This window comes from Marmota marmota, unplaced genomic scaffold (genome assembly GCF_001458135.2).
Source record: "Marmota marmota marmota unplaced genomic scaffold, marMar, whole genome shotgun sequence".
Lineage (NCBI taxonomy): Eukaryota > Metazoa > Chordata > Mammalia > Rodentia > Sciuridae > Marmota > Marmota marmota.
In genome coordinates this window covers 7,513,492-7,530,889 of record NW_025999960.1, presented here as the reverse complement: position 1 = coordinate 7,530,889, position 17,398 = coordinate 7,513,492, and the positions used below count along the sequence as shown (strand labels likewise).

At 38.5% G+C, this 17,398-nt stretch overlaps 1 protein-coding gene and 2 long non-coding RNA genes across 3 annotated transcripts in view; all 3 read right to left on the bottom strand.

Moving 5' to 3' along the window:
- LOC125616624 (mucin-19-like) overlaps positions 1–12,550 on the bottom strand; it is a 98,638-nt gene extending 86,088 nt beyond the window's left edge. The window contains exons 1-14 of the mRNA XM_048802441.1: positions 12,523–12,550; positions 12,353–12,451; positions 12,087–12,152; positions 11,464–11,550; positions 11,155–11,241; positions 4,236–4,328; positions 3,979–4,077; positions 3,711–3,776; positions 3,114–3,200; positions 2,805–2,891; positions 1,272–1,367; positions 1,015–1,113; positions 754–819; positions 114–200 (exon numbers count right to left, since the gene is read on the bottom strand). Of these exons, the coding sequence (XP_048658398.1) occupies positions 114–200; positions 754–819; positions 1,015–1,113; positions 1,272–1,367; positions 2,805–2,891; positions 3,114–3,200; positions 3,711–3,776; positions 3,979–4,077; positions 4,236–4,328; positions 11,155–11,241; positions 11,464–11,550; positions 12,087–12,152; positions 12,353–12,451; positions 12,523–12,550 (1,147 nt within the window). The remainder of the gene's footprint in view (positions 1–113; positions 201–753; positions 820–1,014; positions 1,114–1,271; positions 1,368–2,804; positions 2,892–3,113; positions 3,201–3,710; positions 3,777–3,978; positions 4,078–4,235; positions 4,329–11,154; positions 11,242–11,463; positions 11,551–12,086; positions 12,153–12,352; positions 12,452–12,522) is intronic.
- Positions 7,862–8,442, bottom strand: LOC125616641. Its single transcript, XR_007347368.1, has 3 exons — positions 8,385–8,442; positions 8,128–8,226; positions 7,862–7,928 (listed from the first exon to the last, which is right to left on the bottom strand). It is a non-coding gene; the product is annotated as an uncharacterized LOC125616641 (long non-coding RNA).
- Positions 12,551–12,606: 56 nt separating the features above from the next.
- Positions 12,607–16,717, bottom strand: LOC125616640. Its single transcript, XR_007347367.1, has 5 exons — positions 16,648–16,717; positions 16,381–16,446; positions 15,669–15,755; positions 15,360–15,446; positions 12,607–12,702 (listed from the first exon to the last, which is right to left on the bottom strand). It is a non-coding gene; the product is annotated as an uncharacterized LOC125616640 (long non-coding RNA).
- Positions 16,718–17,398: the final 681 nt, after the last annotated feature.

Below are 17,398 nucleotides of genomic sequence, written 5' to 3'. Positions count from 1 at the left end.
TGATTCTTTGATCTTTCCTTAGTCTGGCAATATAATCCCAGTGAAGGCCTGATTTTACAGACCTGCTACAGGAGGACACCGATGACCATCACATCCAAACTGGTGGACCTCACCTGAACCTGTGGCTCCAGTGCCTGCTTCCCCAGGGGTGCTGTCTCCTCTAGCTTCAGGGGTAGCTCCAGATGATGTTGCATGCGAACCTGATATTTATTGGGGGAAAATGTCAGTTTAAGAAAATCAAAAAAGTGTCCTTCAAAATATTTAATAGAATAAACTTTTAAAGAACTATTTCTTTTAAAGAATAGATGGATCTACATTGTGAAATACAGAGATCTTAATTTCTCAATCCAGGTAAATAAGGCAAATTAGATAACCCTAAGAATGTATTCACTTTATTAAAATACTCATTATGAATAAATTATAACAATTTGTGATTTAACTTCCCAGTACTTGTCTCTTGTAATTAGAATTGTCTTATGGTGCTGTTTGCAACCTATCCCTTGTTCATTGTTCTGCTGCATATTCTTGGAAAATGTATACTTCCCATACTTTTCCTACTTTCCACAAATTTATAACCCAATGGTAGGTACACAATAAATATAGAGTAATCTATTTCTGATCCTCTTTATACTCAGAATCATATTAATCACAAAGTTAAGATTCTCAGAAAACACAGTCTATGACTAAATTTGAGCACAGGGTTCACATGTCTACTGCCTGGATTTCATGCTGCTGCTTAAGCTCCATCAGTACCTGTCCTTCCAGATGTGTTTTCACCAGCAGAGACAGTGGTGGCTTTGTCAGTTGCTCCTCTTGTTGCTAAGGGGAGAAAAAATAGTGCTTAGTGTACAGAGAGGAAGGAAGAAAAGCTCCTGCCAGCACATGCCATGGTTTTATTCTAGTCATCAGTTCCTTCTATATTCTCCATGATTCAGTCCCTGTGCTTATTTTCACACTCAGGGATCTGGACAAAACTTAGACCTCACCACAGTCCCTAAGGAGGCTCTGTCTTACCTGCTGGGCTTCCAGTGCTGGTGGCCCCAGTTCCTGAAGTTGCAGGTGTACTTGCACTGCCTGCTCCTGAGGTTGATCTCAAGGACTCTCCTGTTGTACCTGATAAATACAGTAGCAGTGCTTGTAACATATGCTAGTTCCTCGGAAGCAGGAGATTGGGAGATTAAGACAAATTTCAATCTTCTTATACATTTTCATGCCTAGATGCTTCCATATTTCTACTCAATAATATTCACCGAGTGCACATCCTAACTTACCCGAGTTCCCTGGGCTAGTAGCTCCAGTGCTGGGTTCCCTGGGTGTACTGCCCTCCTTCCCACTGGGTGTGGTTGTACTTGGGCCGCCTGTTCCTACTGGGGAGAATCAGCATTTCAAATTGCCTTATGCATCAATCCAATCTTTTAATTTCATAAACTTACTTACACTCTAACTGATGCAAGAAAAGTCCAATGTCTTATTTGGCAAATCAACTATTTGTACGGTTTCCCATCTATGGTAAAGGCTTTCTTTTACAATTACCCAATATTAATTATAAAACAATGCAGTCATAAAAAAGAAACATGAAATAACCCAGAGGAAAAATTTAAATAGTGAAGATAATATAATCTGTGCATCTTTAGTCATTAAAAGATGATAGTATTAAAGTGATATATTTACAAATGTTTGTTTTGTTTCATTCAGTCTGGGAACACATACTTGAGCACCAAACTTTCAGTAACCTATTCCAAATCTATGGGATTTACTGTCTGATAAAAACAAGAGATCACCTATTGATATATCACTGTTAGCATGTAATTCTGAATCTGATTTTTGTGAATATAAACTAAATGCTCACTCTAAAATTTTAATAAGTTTACTGATCCAATGAGAATTACCCAGTTAATTTTCCTGCTATATAAAAATGACATCATTGAACTCTGTAGATTTAATGTTAAATAAAATTCATTCAAATTGCTCATTGTCATAAATTACAAACCAAAGGTTCACCTAATAAAAAAAACTGTAGAATAAAACCAAAATAGGCCCAAGTATTTATTAATAAAAATATGGAAAGACACCTATCTGTATATGATAAAAACCTCTTACTAGCAAAAATGTGTGAATTATTTAAAAAACAATCACAAATATTTAAGTATTATAAATACTGCACAACTGTCTTAAAAGTGTTTGTAGCCAGTACAATTGCTCTGAACTGTATACCAAATGTGTCCCCAAAACTGGTCAAGCTGGGATATCCAACAGGTTGGTCTCAATATATCCAAAAATCAATCATAATACCATGTAAGACTTAGAATCCTTTAGTGAAGTACATTCATTGTGCTTGCAAATAAGACTGCTATTACCAACCTCTACCTTGCTGACATATTTGAACCTAGTGTATCTGACCCAGGCTACCTATTGCAATCAACTGAGGCATGAAAATACTTGCACACATTCAATGATTCTCTCAAGAAACAATCTAAAATTTTGGATAGTTGGTTAAACTTTATAGCCAGCTTAGCAAACCATGGGCCCATTCCAGACTCACTGCTTCAGAAGTTCCAGGAAAAGAGTTCTGACACTATTGTGGCTCACAGAAAATCTGACAACTTCATAAGAGTATACAAAGAACATCTACTTCAGTCAGCACACTCCTACTTGCTAAACTGTTGGCCGAAAGTTGGGCTCACACTCTCAAGTCTCTCAGTAGTGCTTTCTGTTCTTCACCACATTCTACAGTATAGAAATTGAGACATGCACTCACTTACCATTTTATACCTGTAAACTCAGAAAATTCTCCATGTATGTACCTGATTTACTGCTAGCAGAGGTGGAGGAAGGTCTAGCAGAGTCTCCAGAGCTGGCAGTGGTGGAGCCTGAAGACACTCCTGTGGTCCCTGGAAACAAGAGCCAGTGCCTCAATGGGGGGTGCGTGTCATTCCTGCTCTCCATATGAATATTTGGGTGTTTCCCAAAAAATGAAACATGTGATCCCTTCATCTTTCCTTAGTCCCGTTATATAATCCCAGTCAGTGCCCAATATTGTAGACCTGCAGCTGCTACAGGAGAACACAGATGGGGAGGTCCTGATGCATCACATCCAACCTGGTAAACCTCACCTGAAACACTGGTTCCAGTGGCTGTTTCTCCAGGGGTGCTGCCATCTTTAGCTTCAGGGGTAGCTTCTGATGATGCCGCAGGTGTGCCTGATTATTTATTGGGGGAAAATATCAGCTTAGGAAAATCAAAAAAAAGTGTCCTTCTTATTATGAACTGGAATGGATGTATCTATATTGTGAATTTCATAGACATCTTAATTTCTCTAAATGAGATAACATAGGAACTTTATTAAAATATTCATTATGAATAATATGTAACAATCACATAGACCATTTATGATTTACCATCTAAGTCCTTATCTCTTGTTATTACAATTATATTATGATCCAGTTTGCAAATTTCCCCTTCTTCATTGCTGTGCTGCTTATCCTTTGAAAATGGATGCTTCCCAAACTTTGCCTAGATTCGACAAAGTTTATAACACCACAGTAAGTACATAACAAATACCTAGCAGTCTACTTCTGAAACTCTGTATACTTGGCATCATATAAATAACAATGGTCAGACTCCCAGGAAACCCCCTCTCTGACTAAATTTGAGCACAGGGCTCACATGTCTACTGCCTGGATTTCATGCTGCTTAAGCTCCATCAGTACCTGTCCTTCCAGATGTGTTGTCACCAGCAGAGACAGTGGTGGCTTTGTCAGTTGCTCCTCTTGTTGCTAATGGGAGAAAAAAATAGTGCTTAGTGTACAGAGAGGAAGGAATAAAAGCTCATGCCAGCACATTCCATGGTTTTATTCTAGTCATCAGTTCCTTCCATACTCTCTATTGTTTCGTTCCTTGTGCTCATTTTCACACTCAAAGATCTTGACAAAACTTGCAGTAGACCCCACCACAGTCCCTAAGGAGGCTCTGTCTTACCTGCTGGGCTTCCAGTGCTGGTGGCCCCAGTGCCTGAAGTTGCAGGTGTACTTCCACTGCCTGCTCCTGAGGTTGATCTCAAGGACTCTCCTGTTGTACCTGATAAACACAGTAGCAGTGTTTGCAACTTATGCTAGTTCCTCAGAAGCAGGAGATTGGGAGATTAAGACAAACTTCAATCTTCATATACATTTTCTTGCCTAGATTCTTTCATATTTGAACCCAATAATATTCACTTAGTGTACCTCCTAACTTACCTGAGTTCTCTCGGCTGGTAGCTCCAGTGCTGGTTTCCCTGGGTGTGCTGCCCTTCTCCACACTGGGGGTTGTTGAACTTGGGCCTCCTGTTCCTACTGATGGAAAACACCATTTCATGTTGCCTTATGCATGAATCAAATCTTTTAATATTATAAAATTCCTTTCAGTCTAACTGATGCAGGAAAAGACCAACCTCTAACTTATTTGGCAAATCCACTGTATGGTTTCCCATCTATGATAGAGGCTTTCTTTGACAACTACCCAATATTAAGTATAACTACAATATAGTCATAAACAAAAAACATGAAAAAAGCCACAGGTAAAATAATAATAGTGAAGATCATATAATCTGTACATCTTTATTTAGCAGTTAAAAGATGATAGTGTTAAATGCCATATTTACAAATGTTTGTTTCATTCAGTCTGCGAGCACACAATTGGAAACCAAACTTTCAATAACCTTTTCCAGATCTAAGGGGCTTACTGTCTGCTAACAACAAGAGATCATCTATTGAGATATCATTGTTAGCATGTCATTCTGAATCAGATTTTTGTGAATATAAACTAAATGATCACTCTAAAATTTTAATAAGTTTACTGATTCAGTAAGTATCACCCAGTTTATTTTCCCCTATGTATAAACTACATCACTGAACCCTGTTGTTTTAATGTTAAATAAAGTTTATTCTAATGACTCTTTGTCATATATTACAAATCAAAGCATCACTTAATCAAAAAACTGTAGAATAAAACTAAAAGAAGCCCATGCATTTGTTAATAAACACATGAAAAGATACCCATTGTACATGAGAAAAACCCTCTTAATAGCAAAAATGTGATTTATTTTTTTAAAAAATCAGAAGTATTTAAGTATTTTAAATACTGCAGAAACTGGCTGAAAACTGATCCATGAGAAAGGCATTCACATATGACATTGATGGAGTGCAACCTGGGAGGAAAGTTGGGAAAAATTGTGAATTGTGGAAAGGTACTTCTCCAACTGGATCACTGATTGCCTAAAAACCTTGTTAAGAAGTCTGCTGGGCTCCACACCAACGCTGTGGATTCTACGCTGGCAGACCCAGAAATGTAGCCATCTAATAGGATCCTACGGGATACCAGCACTGCTTATCAAGAAACCAAACATTGAGCAGAGCACCATGGTGTTGGAGGAAAGAGGTGATCTAGGCAGAGGACTGCAGGGACTGGGGCAAAGGGTAGAAGAACACCTGAATAAAGCACAGGCTAAGGGAATGCCAGGAGAAACACTTAGAGGTCCCCATAATTTTTAACTGATGACATGAGGACCATTGCAAATTTAGTCTTGCTTGGTTTTAATCAAAATTATCTATGTTTCATATTGTCAAAAAAATAATTTCATTCCTGTATCTAACTGTGATAATACTGAGCCAACAATGAAAAATACATTCTCTTTGGCTTTGTTGGATAGGAGCTCCCAACACAGGTCCCAGAACTGGGGCCAGCCAGTGCCCATGAGGCTCAGCAGTCTGTATCCTACCCCTGTCTTGCCAGCTCGAGGTCATTCATATTTTCCCATCTGATAGAAATAATAACATGTAACTTAAAGGGATTTAAGTGTAACTTAATCACAAATTACATATTAAAAATATTTAATATGCCATAAAAATATATCATTAACTTTTTACTTAACTACAAATATTAAATACTGATTATGTCCCAAAATCATCCCACTGGCCTGTGTTACTCCTAGACTTGGCCCCTGTAGCTAAGGCTCTACTCAGAGTGGAGGTATTGTGGAGGGGAACCCAGGATTGCCTGTGAACAGTTTTGGACATGCCTCTTAGCTTTGATCTACCTGTTTGTAAGCTCGTCTCTTATAATTCCATTGTTGGTTCCTGATATTCTATCTGAGGACCTTCTTGTTCTCAGTGATGAAGGATAAAAAAAATATTTTTAAATCTGGCTAAAAATAACTACATAGGAACTACCAACTACATGCTAGTAGGGACATATAGTTATAACTTGCTATGTTTTACAAAAGTTACTTGATAAAAGGCTATTACATTTTAATTACAAAAGATTGATTTCGAAAAATATTGTGTTGAGCAGCATTGCTTAATATCAGATCCTTGTTTGTAGCCAATGTAATTTGCTCTGAACTGAATACCCAGTGTGTCCTAAAAATTGGTCAAGCAGGGACTTCTCACAATTTGGTTTCAGTATTTCCAAAAAGAGATCATAATATCATATAAGACTTAGAATCATTGAAGTACATTCATTTTGCTTGCAAATAAGAATGCTTATTACCAATTTCTTTATGGTTCACATATTTGAACCTAGTGTATCTGACCCAGGTTGCCTATTGAAATCAACTGAGGCTTGAAAATACATGCACACATTCAATGATTCTCACATAAGTAATCCAAATTTTTCAGTAGTTGGCTAAACTTTATAGCCAGCTTAGCAAACCATGGGCCCATTCCAGACTCACTGCTTCAGAAGTTGCAGGAAAAGAGTTCTGACACTATTGTGGCCCACAGAAAACATGACAACTTCATAAGATTATAGAAAGAACATCTACTTCACTCAGCACACTCCTACTTGCTAAACTGTTGGTCAAAAGTTGGGCTCTCTCTCTCAAGTCTCTGACTAGTTCTTTCTCGTCTTCACCACACTCTAGAGTACACAAATTGAAACATGCATTCACTCACCATTTATACCTGCACATTCATGGAATTCTCCGTGTACATACCTGATTTACTGCTAGGAGAGGTGGAGGAAGGACTAGCAAAGCCTCCAGAGCCCTCAGTAGTGGAGCCTGCAGACACTCCTGTGGTCCCTAGAAACAAGCATCAGTGCTTAGGTGGGGGATGTATGTCATTCCTGCTCTCCATATGAGTATTTGGGTGTTTCCCCCCAAAAAAATGAAACACGTGATCCCTTCATCTTTCCTTAGTCCTGCCATATAATCCTAGTCAGTGCCCAATATTGTAGACCTGAGAGAACACAGATGGGGAGCTTCAAATATATCACATCCAACCTGGTACACCTCACCTGAAACACTGGTTCCAGTGGCTGCTCCTCCAGGGGTAGCTTCCGATGATGCCGCAGGTGTACCTGATTATATTTTGGGGGAAAATATCAGCTTGAGAAAAATCAAAAAATGTCCTTCTTTTTATGAACTGGAATGGATGTATCTACATTGTGAATTTCACAGATATCTTAATTTCTCTCTCCAGGTAAATAAGGAAACTAATCTAACTCTGATAACATAGGAACTTTATTAAAGTATTCATTATTAATAAAATGTAACAACCGTATAGACAATTTATGATTTATGTCTAAGTCCTTGTGTCTTGTAATTACAATCATATTATTATCTGGTTTGCAAATTTCCCCCTTCTTCATTCCTGTGCTGCTTAACCTTTGAAAATGGATTCTTCCCAAACTTTTCCTAGTTTCCACAAAGTTTCTAACACCAGAGTAGTTAAATAACAAGTATCTAACACTCTACTTCTGATCCTCTGCATACTTGGCATCATATAAATAACAATGGTAATATTCGCGCGTACTATGACTAAATTTGAGCACAGGGCTCACATGTCTACTGCCTGGATTTCATGCTGCTTATGCTCCATCAGTACCTGTCCTTCCAGATGTGTTGTCACCAGCAGAGACAGTGGTGGCTTTGTCAGTTGCTCCTCTTGTTGCTAATGGGAGAAAAAAATAGTGCTTAGTATACAGAGAAGAAAGAAAAACATATGCCAGTGTATCCCGTGGTTTTATTCTAGTCATCAGTTCCTTCCATACTCTCTATTGTTTCGTTCCTTGTGCTCATTTTCACACTCAAAGATCTTGACAAAACTTGCAGTAGACCCCACCACAGTCCCTAAGGAGGCTCTGTCTTACCTGCTGGGCTTCCAGTGCTGGTGGCCCCAGTGCCTGAAGTTGCAGGTGTACTTCCACTGCCTGCTCCTGAGGTTGATCTCAAGGACTCTCCTGTTGTACCTGATAAACACAGTAGCAGTGTTTGCAACTTATGCTAGTTCCTCAGAAGCAGGAGATTGGGAGATTAAGACAAACTTCAATCTTCATATACATTTTCTTGCCTAGATTCTTTCATATTTGAACCCAATAATATTCACTTAGTGTACCTCCTAACTTACCTGAGTTCTCTCGGCTGGTAGCTCCAGTGCTGGGTTCCCTGGGTGTGCTGCCCTCCTCCCCACTGGGGGTTGTTGTACTTGCGCCTCCTGTTCCTATTGATGGAAAATAGCATTTCAAATTGCCTTGTGCATCAATCAAATCTTTTAACATCATAAACTACTTTACATTGTTAACTGATTCAGGTAATGACCAATGACTAACTGATTTGACAAATCAACTGAGTATTCAGTTTCCTATCTATGGTAGAGGCTTTCTTTTACTATTACTCAATATTAAGTATAACTAAAATGCAATCATTTAAAATAAAAAAATTAAAATAAAGCCAGAGGAAAAAATTAGTGAGGATTATATAATCTTCACATTTTTATTTAGCAATTAAAAGATGATAGTGTTAAAATGGTATATTTACAAGTGTTTGCTTTCTTTCATTCAGTCTTTGAGCACACACTGGGAACCAAACTTTCAATTACCTGTTCCAGATCTAAGGAATTACTATCTAATAATAACAAGTTATCACCTACTGAGATATCATTGTTAGTATGTAACTCTAAATCAGATTATTGTGAATGTAAAATAATGCTAGTCACTCTAAGATTTTTAATGAATTTACTAATCCAATGAGAATTACCCAGTTTATTTTCCCCCTATCTATAAACTACATTATTAAACCTTGTACTTTTAATGTTAAATAAAGTTCATTCAAATGACTGTCATAAATTTTAAATTAAAGCATCATCTAATCAAAAAACTGTAGAATAAAACAAAAATAGACCCAAGGATTTATTAATAAAAACATGGAAAGACACCTATCTGTACATGAGAAAAACCCTCTTCATAGCAAAAATGTGTGATTTAACTTAAAAAAAATCAGAAATATTTAAAACACTTTAAATACTGCACAAAAGGCTGAAAACTTATCTGTGAGCAATCATTCACATATGATGTTGATAGAGTGCAACCTCTGAGGGATGCTAGGAAAAAGTGTGAATCATGGAAAGGTACTTTTCCAACTGGATCACTGATTCCCTATGAACCTTGTTAAGAAGTCTGCTGGGACACTCTAACACTTTTGATGCTAGGCTGGTGGACCCAGAAATGTGGCCATCTAACAGAATCCAACAGGATTCCTGTGCTATTGATCCAGAAACCCCACTTTGAGCAGAGCACCACGGTGTTAGAGGAAGGAGGTAACCGAGGCAGAGGACTGAAGGGACTGGGGCAAAGGGTACAACACCTGAATAAAACACAGGCTGAGGGAATGCAGGAGAAGACACTTCAGAGGTCCCTGTAGTTTTTAACTGATGACATGAGGACCATTGCAAATTTAGTTTTGCTTATTTTTAATGAAAATTATCTACGTTTAATATTGTAAAAACATTTCATTCTTGTATGTAGCTGTGATGATACTGAGCCAACAATGAACATACACAGGCATGCTCTCCTTGGCTTTTGTTGGATAGGAGTTCCCAATACAGGTCCCAGAACTGGGGACAGCTAGTGCCCATGAGACTCAGCAGTCTGTACTCTACCCCTGCCTTGACAGCTTGAGGCCATTCGTATTTTCTCATCTGATAGAAATAATCACATGTAACTTCAAGGGATTTAAGTGTGATTTAATCACAAACGACATATTAAAAATAGTTAATATGCCATTAAAATATATCATTAACTTTTTACTTAACTACAAATATTAAATACTGAGTATTTCCCAAAGTCATCCCACTGGCCTGTGTTACTCCTATACTTGGTTTCTGTAGCTAAGGCTCTACTCAGAGTGGAGGTATTGTGGAGGGGAACCAAGGACTGCCTGTGTACAGTATAAGATGTGCCTCATATCTTTGATCCGCTTGTTTGTAAGCTGTGTCTCTTGTAATTTCATTGTTGATTCCTGCTGTTGTATCTGCTGACCTTCTAGTTCTCAGTGATGAAGGATAAAAAAAATTAAATCCTGGCTAAAACTAACTGCATAGGAGCTACCAACTACCAGGTAGTGGGGGCATTTAGTTATAACATGGTATGTTTTACAAATGTAACTTTATAAAAGGCTATTACATTTTAATTACGTAAGAAGAACTACAACTTGAGTCTTATTATTGATTTGGAAAAATATTGTGTTGTGCAGCATTGCTTGAAATCAGATCCTTGTTTGTAGCCAGTATAATCTGCTCTGTATTGAGTACCCAATGTGTCCCCAAAACTGCTGAAGCTGGGACTTCCAACCGGTTGGTTGTAATATTTTTAAGGGGTGATTGTAATATCATGTATGATTTAGAATCCTTTAGTGAAGTAAATTCATTTTGCTTGCACAATAAGATTGCTTATTATCAACTTCTTTATGGTTCCCATATTTGAACCTAGTGCATCTGCCCCAGGCTGCCTATTGCAATAAACTGAGGCTTCAAAATACATGCACGCATTCAATGATTCTCTCAATAAACAATCCAAAGTTTTTGGTAGTTTGTTAAAATTTATAGCCAGCTTAGCAAACCATGGCTCCATGACATACTCACAGCCTCAGAAGTTCCAGGAAAAGGGTTCTGACACTATTGTGGCTCACAGAAAATCTGACAACTTCATAAGATTACAGAAAGAAGATATAAGTCAGTCAGCACACTCCTACTTGCTGAACTGTTGGTCAAAAGTTGGGCTCACTTTCTGAAGTCTCTGACTAGTTGTTTCTGTTCTTCACTACACTCTAGAATATAGAAATTGAGACAAGCACTCACCATTTTATACCTGCAGACTCATGGAATTCTCCCTTGTACATACCTGATTTACTGCTAGCAGAGGTGGAGGAAGGTCTAGCAGAGTCTCCAGAGCTGACAGTAATGGAGCCTGCAGACTCTCCTGTGGTCCCTGGAAACAAGAACCAGTGCTTAGGTGGGGGGTGCATATCATTCCTGCTCTCCATATGAGTATTTGGGTGTTTCCCAAAAAATGAAACAAGGGATCCCTTCACCTTTCCTTAGTCTAGCTATATAATCCCAGGCAGTGCCTGATATTGTAGACCTGCATCTGTTACAGGAAAACACATATGGGGAGCTCCTGATGCATCACATCCAACCTTGAAAACCTCACCTGAAACAGTGGTTCCAGTGGCTGCTCCTTCAGGGGTGCTGCCATCTCTAGCTTCAGGGGTAGCTCCTGATGATGTCGCAGGTGTGCCTGATTATTTATTGGGGGACAATGTCAGCTTAGGAAAATCAAAATAATTGTCCTTCTTAATATGAACTAGAATGGATATATCTACATTGTGAATTTCATAGACATCTTAATTTCTTTCTCCAGGTAAATAAGGGAACTCATCTAACACTGATAACATAGGAACTTTATTAAAACATTCATTATGAATAAAATGTAACAATCAGAACATTTATGAACATTTATGATTTACCATTTAAGTCCTTGTCTCTTGTTATTACAATTATATTTTGATCCAGTTTGCAAATTTTTCCTTCTCAATTGCTCCGCTGCTTACCCTTTGAAAATGGATGCTTCCCAAACTTGGCCTACTTTCCACAAAGTTTCTAACACTACAGTAGGAATAAGTATCAAACAGTCTACTTCTGATCATCTGTATATTTGGCATCATATAAATAACAATGGTCAGACTCCCAGGAAACCTCATCTCTCACTCAATTTGAGCACAGGGCTCACATGTCTACTGCCTGGATTTCAGGCTGCTTAAGCTCCATCAGTACCTGTCCTTCCAGATGTGTTGTCACCAGCAGAGACAGTGGTGGCTTTGTCAGTTGCTCCTCTTGTTGCTAATGGGAGAAAAAATAGTGCTTAGTGTACAGAGAGGAAGGAAGAAAAGCTCATGCCAGCACATTCCATGGTTTTTTTCTAGTCATCAGTTCCTTCCATATTCTCCATTGTTTCAGTCCCTGTGCTTATTTTCACACTCGGAGATCTTGACAAATTTGCAATAGACCCCACCACAGTCCCTAAGGAGGCTCTGTCTTACCTGCTGGGCTTCCAGTGCTGGTGGCCCCAGTGCCTGAAGTTGAAGGTGTACTTGCACTGCCTGCTCCTGAGGTTGATCTCAAGGACTCTCCTGTTGTACCTGATAAACACAGTAGCAGTGCTTGCAACTTATGCTAGTTCCTCAGAAGCAGGAGATTGGGAGATTAAGACAAATTTCAGACTTCTTATACATTTTCATGCCTAGATGCTTTCATATTTGAACCCAATAATATTCACTTAGTGTACCTCCTAACTTACCTGAGTTCTCCTGGCTGGTAGCTCCAGTGCTGGGTTCCCTGGGTGTGCTGCCCTTCTCCACACTGGGGGTTGTTGAACTTGGGCCTCCTGTTCCTATTGATGGAAAACACCATTTCAAATTGCCTATGCATCAATCAAATCTTTTAATGTCATAAACTTCCTTATACTTTGATACAGAAAAAGACCTACCTCTAACTTATTTGGTCAAATCAACTGTATGGTTTCCCATCTATGGTAGAGGCTTTCTTTTAAAATTACCCAATATTAAGTATAACTACAGTGGAATCATTAAAAAAACATGAAATAAAACCAGAGGTAAAACTTAAATACTGATGGTAATATAATCTGTACATCTTTATTTAGCAGTTAAAAGATGATAGTGTTAAAGTGCTATATTTACAATTGTTTGTTTCTTTTCATTAAGACTGGGAGCACACACTTGGGCACCAAACTTTCAATAACCTGTTCTAGATCTATGGAACTTACTGTCTGATAACAACAAGAGATCACCTATTTAGATATCATTCTTAGCATCTAATTCTGAATTAGATTTTTATGAATATAAACTAAATGCTCATCACTCTAAAATTTTAATAAGTTTACTGATCCAAAGAGAATCACCCAGGTTATTTTCCTCCTATATATAAACTGCATTATTGAGCTCTGTAGTTTTAATGTTAAATAAAGTTTATTCAAATGACTCTTTGTCACAAATTATAAATCAAATCATCAGCTAATCAAAAAACTCTAGAATAAACCCAAATAGGTCCATGGATTTGTTAATAAATACATGGAAAGACATCCTGGCTTTAGATGAGAAAAAGGCTTCTTAATAGCAAAAATGTGTGATTTATCTTAAAAACATCAGAAATATGTGAGTACTTTAAATACTGCAAAAAAGGTTGAAAACCAATCTATGAGAAAGTCATTCACATTTGACGTTGATGGAGTGCAACCTCGGAGGGAAGTTGGGAAAAAGTGTCACTCGTGGAAAGGAACTTCTCCAACTGAAACACTGATTCCCTAAAATCTTGTTAAGAAGTGTGTTGGGCTCCACTCCAATACTTTTGATGCTAGGCTGGTGGACCCAGAAATGTGGCCATCTAACAAGATCCCACAGCATTCCTAGAAACCTCACTTCGAGCAGAGCACCTTGCTTATAGAGGAAAGAAGTGACCTAGGCAGAGGACTGCAGGGACTGAGGCAAAGGGTGCAACACCTGAATAAAACACAGGCTAAGGGAATGCAAGAAGAAGACACTGCAGAATTCCCTATAATTTTTAACTGATGACATGATGATCATTGCAAATTTAGTCTTGCTTGTTTTTAATCAAAATTTTCTATGTTTAATATCATAAAAACTTTTCATTCCTAGATTTAACTATGATAATACTGAGCCAACAATGAACAAACAGAGGCATGTTCTCCTTGGGTTTTGTTGGATGGGAGCTCCCAATGCAGGTCTCAGAACTGGAGCCAGCTAGTGCCCATGTGGCTCAGTAGTCTGTACTCTACCCCTGCCTTGCCAGCTTGAGGCCATTTGTATTTTCTATCTGACAGGAATAATGGCATGTAACTTCAAGGGGTTTAAGTTTGACTTAATCACAAACAATATACGAACAAATTTAATATTCCATAAAAATATATCATTAACTTTTTACTGAACTACAAATATTAAATATTGAATATTTCCCAAATCATCCCACTGGCCTGTGATATTCCTGTACTTGGCCCCTGTAGATAAGGCTCTATTCAGAGTGAAGGTATTGTGAAGGGGAACCCAGGACTGCCTGGGTAGACTATAGGATCTGCCTCATATCTTTGGTATGCCTGTTTGTAAGCTGTGTCTCTTGTAATTCCATATTGGTTCCTGCTGTTTTATCTGCTGACCTTCTTGTTCTCAGTGATGAAGGATTAAAAAAAATTAAACCTGGCTAAAAATAACTGTATATGAGCTACCTATTACTAGGTAGTGGGGACATATAGTTATAACATGGTATGTTTTATAGAAGTAACTTTATAAAAGGCTATTACATTTAATTATGTAAGAAAAACTACCCTTTGAATCCGATTATTGATTTGGAAAAATACTGTTGTGCAGCATTGCTTGAAATCGATCCTTGTTTGTAGCCAGTATAATCTGCTCTGAATTGAGTACCCAATGCGTCCCCTAAACTGGTCAAGCTGGGACATCAAACCAGTTTTGTTTTAATATTTCCAAAAAGCAATCATAATATCATGTAAGACTTGGAATCATTTAGTGAAGTGCAATCATTTTGCTTGCAAATAAGACTGCTTATTACCAACTTCTTTATGGTTCACTTATTTGAACCTAGTGTATCTGCCCCAGGCTGCCTATGGCAATAAACTGAGGCTTTAAAATACATGCATGCATTCAATGACACTCTCAAGAAACAATCCAATTTTTTTGGAAGTTGGTTAAAATTTATAGCCAGCTTAGCAAACTATGGGCCCATTCCACACTCACTGCTTTAGAAGTTCCAGGAACAGAGTTCTGACACTACTGTGGCCCACAGAAAACCTGACAACTTCATAAGATTACAGCAAGAACATCTAAGTCAGTCAGCACACTCATACTTGCTGAACTGTTGGTCAAAAGTTGGGCTCACTCTCTCAAATCTCTGACTAGTTCTTTCTGTTCTTCCCACACTCTAGAGTATAGAAATTGAGACATGCATTCACTCACCATTTTATACCTGTAAACTCAGAAAATTCTACCTTGTACATACCCGATTTACTGCTAGCAGAGGTGGAGGAAGGTCTAGCAGAGTCTCCAGAGCTGGCAGTGGTGGAGCCTGCCGATACTCCTGTGGTCCCTGGAAACAAGAACCAGTGCTTAGGTGGGGGGTGCATGTCATTCCTGCTCTCCATATGAGTATTTGGGCATTTCTCAAAAAATGAAACAAGTGATCCCTTCACCTTTCCTTAGTCCTACTATATAATCCCAGTCAGTGCCCAATATTGTAGACCTGCCTCTGCTACAGGAGAGCACAAATGGGGAGCTCCTGATGCATCATATTCAACCTGGTAAACCTCACCTGAAACAGTGGTTCCAGTGGCTGCTCCTTCAGGGGTGCTGCCATCTCTAGCTTCAGGGGTAGCTCCTGATGATGTCGCAGGTGTGCCTGATTATTTATTGGGGGAAAATGTCAGCTCAATAAAAAAAAAAGTGTCTTTCTTTATATGAACTAGAATGGATGTATCTACATTATGAATTTCATGGACACCAGTTTCTCTCTCCAGGTAAGTAAGTGAACTCATCTAACTGAGATAACATAGGAACTTTTAAAAAATATTATGAATAAAATGTAACAATCATGTAGACCATTTATGATTTACCATCTAAGTCCTTGCCTCTTGCTATTAGAATTATGATTATGTTTGCAGATTTCTCCTTTTTCATTGCTGTGCTACTTATCCTTTGAAAAATGAATGCTTCCCAAACTTTTCCTACTTTCCCCAAATATTCCAACACCATAGTAGATACATAACAAATATCTAATAGTCTCCCCATCTGTGTTCTCCTGTAGCTGATGCAGGTCTACCTCTCTCTCTCTCTCTCTCTCTCTCTCTCTCTCTCTCTCTCACACACTCTCTCTCTCTCACACACACACACACACACACTGTTTTTTTGGTATCATATAAATAACAATGGTGAGACTCCCAGGAAACCCTATCTCTGACTAAATTTGAGCCCAGGGCTCACATGTCTACTGCATGGATTTCATGCTCCTTAAGCTCCATCAGTACCTGTCCTTCCAGGTGTGTTTTCACCAGCAGAGACAGTGGTGGCTTTGTCAGTTGCTCCTCTTGTTGCTAATTGGAGAAAAAATAGTGCTTAGTGTACAGAGAGGAAGGAAGAAAAGCTCATGCCAGCACATTCCATGGTTTTATTCTAGTCATCAGTTCCTTCCATATTCTCCATTGTTTCAGTCCCTGTGCTTATTTTCACACTCGGAGATCTTGACAAAACTTGGATTAGACCTCACCACAGTCCCTAAGGAGGCTCTGTCTTACTTGCTGGGCTTCCAGTGCTGGTGGCCCCAGTGCCTGAAGTTGCAGGTGTACTTGCACTGCCTGCTCCTGAGGTTGATCTCAAGGACTCTCCTGTTGTACCTGATAAATAGAGTAGCAATTCTTGCAACTTATGCTAGTTCCTCATAAGGAGGAGATTGGGAGATTAAGACAAATTTCAATCTCCATGTACATTTCCATGCCTACATGCTTCCATATTTCTACCCAATAATATTCACTAAGTGCACATCCTAACTTACCTGAGTTCTCCTGGCTGGTAGCTCCAGTGCTGGATTCCCTGGGTGTACTGCCCTCCTTCCCACTGGGGGTTGTTGCACTTTGGCTTCCTGTTCCTACTGATGAAAAATAGCATTTCAAATTGCATGAATCACATCATTTAACCTCATAAACTTCCTTTAGTCAGATGCTTCTCAACTGATGATGCAAAGACTAATTTTACTGTTTCTTCTATGCTAGAAGCTTTCTTTTAAAAACAATCACTTATAAAGGACAATTACAATAAAATAATTATAAATCTAGATCTTCTTAAACAAAGATCATGTAATATGTACAACTCTGTTCAGCAGTTAGAAGATGATAGTGCTAAAATGCTACATTTACCAAATTTTATTCTGTTTCACGTGGTCTGAGAATATGTATTAGGGCACCAAACTTTCAGTAACCTCTTTCTGATCATGGGACTTATTGTGTGATGACAAAGAGACCACTTATTGAGATGTCATTGATGCCATTT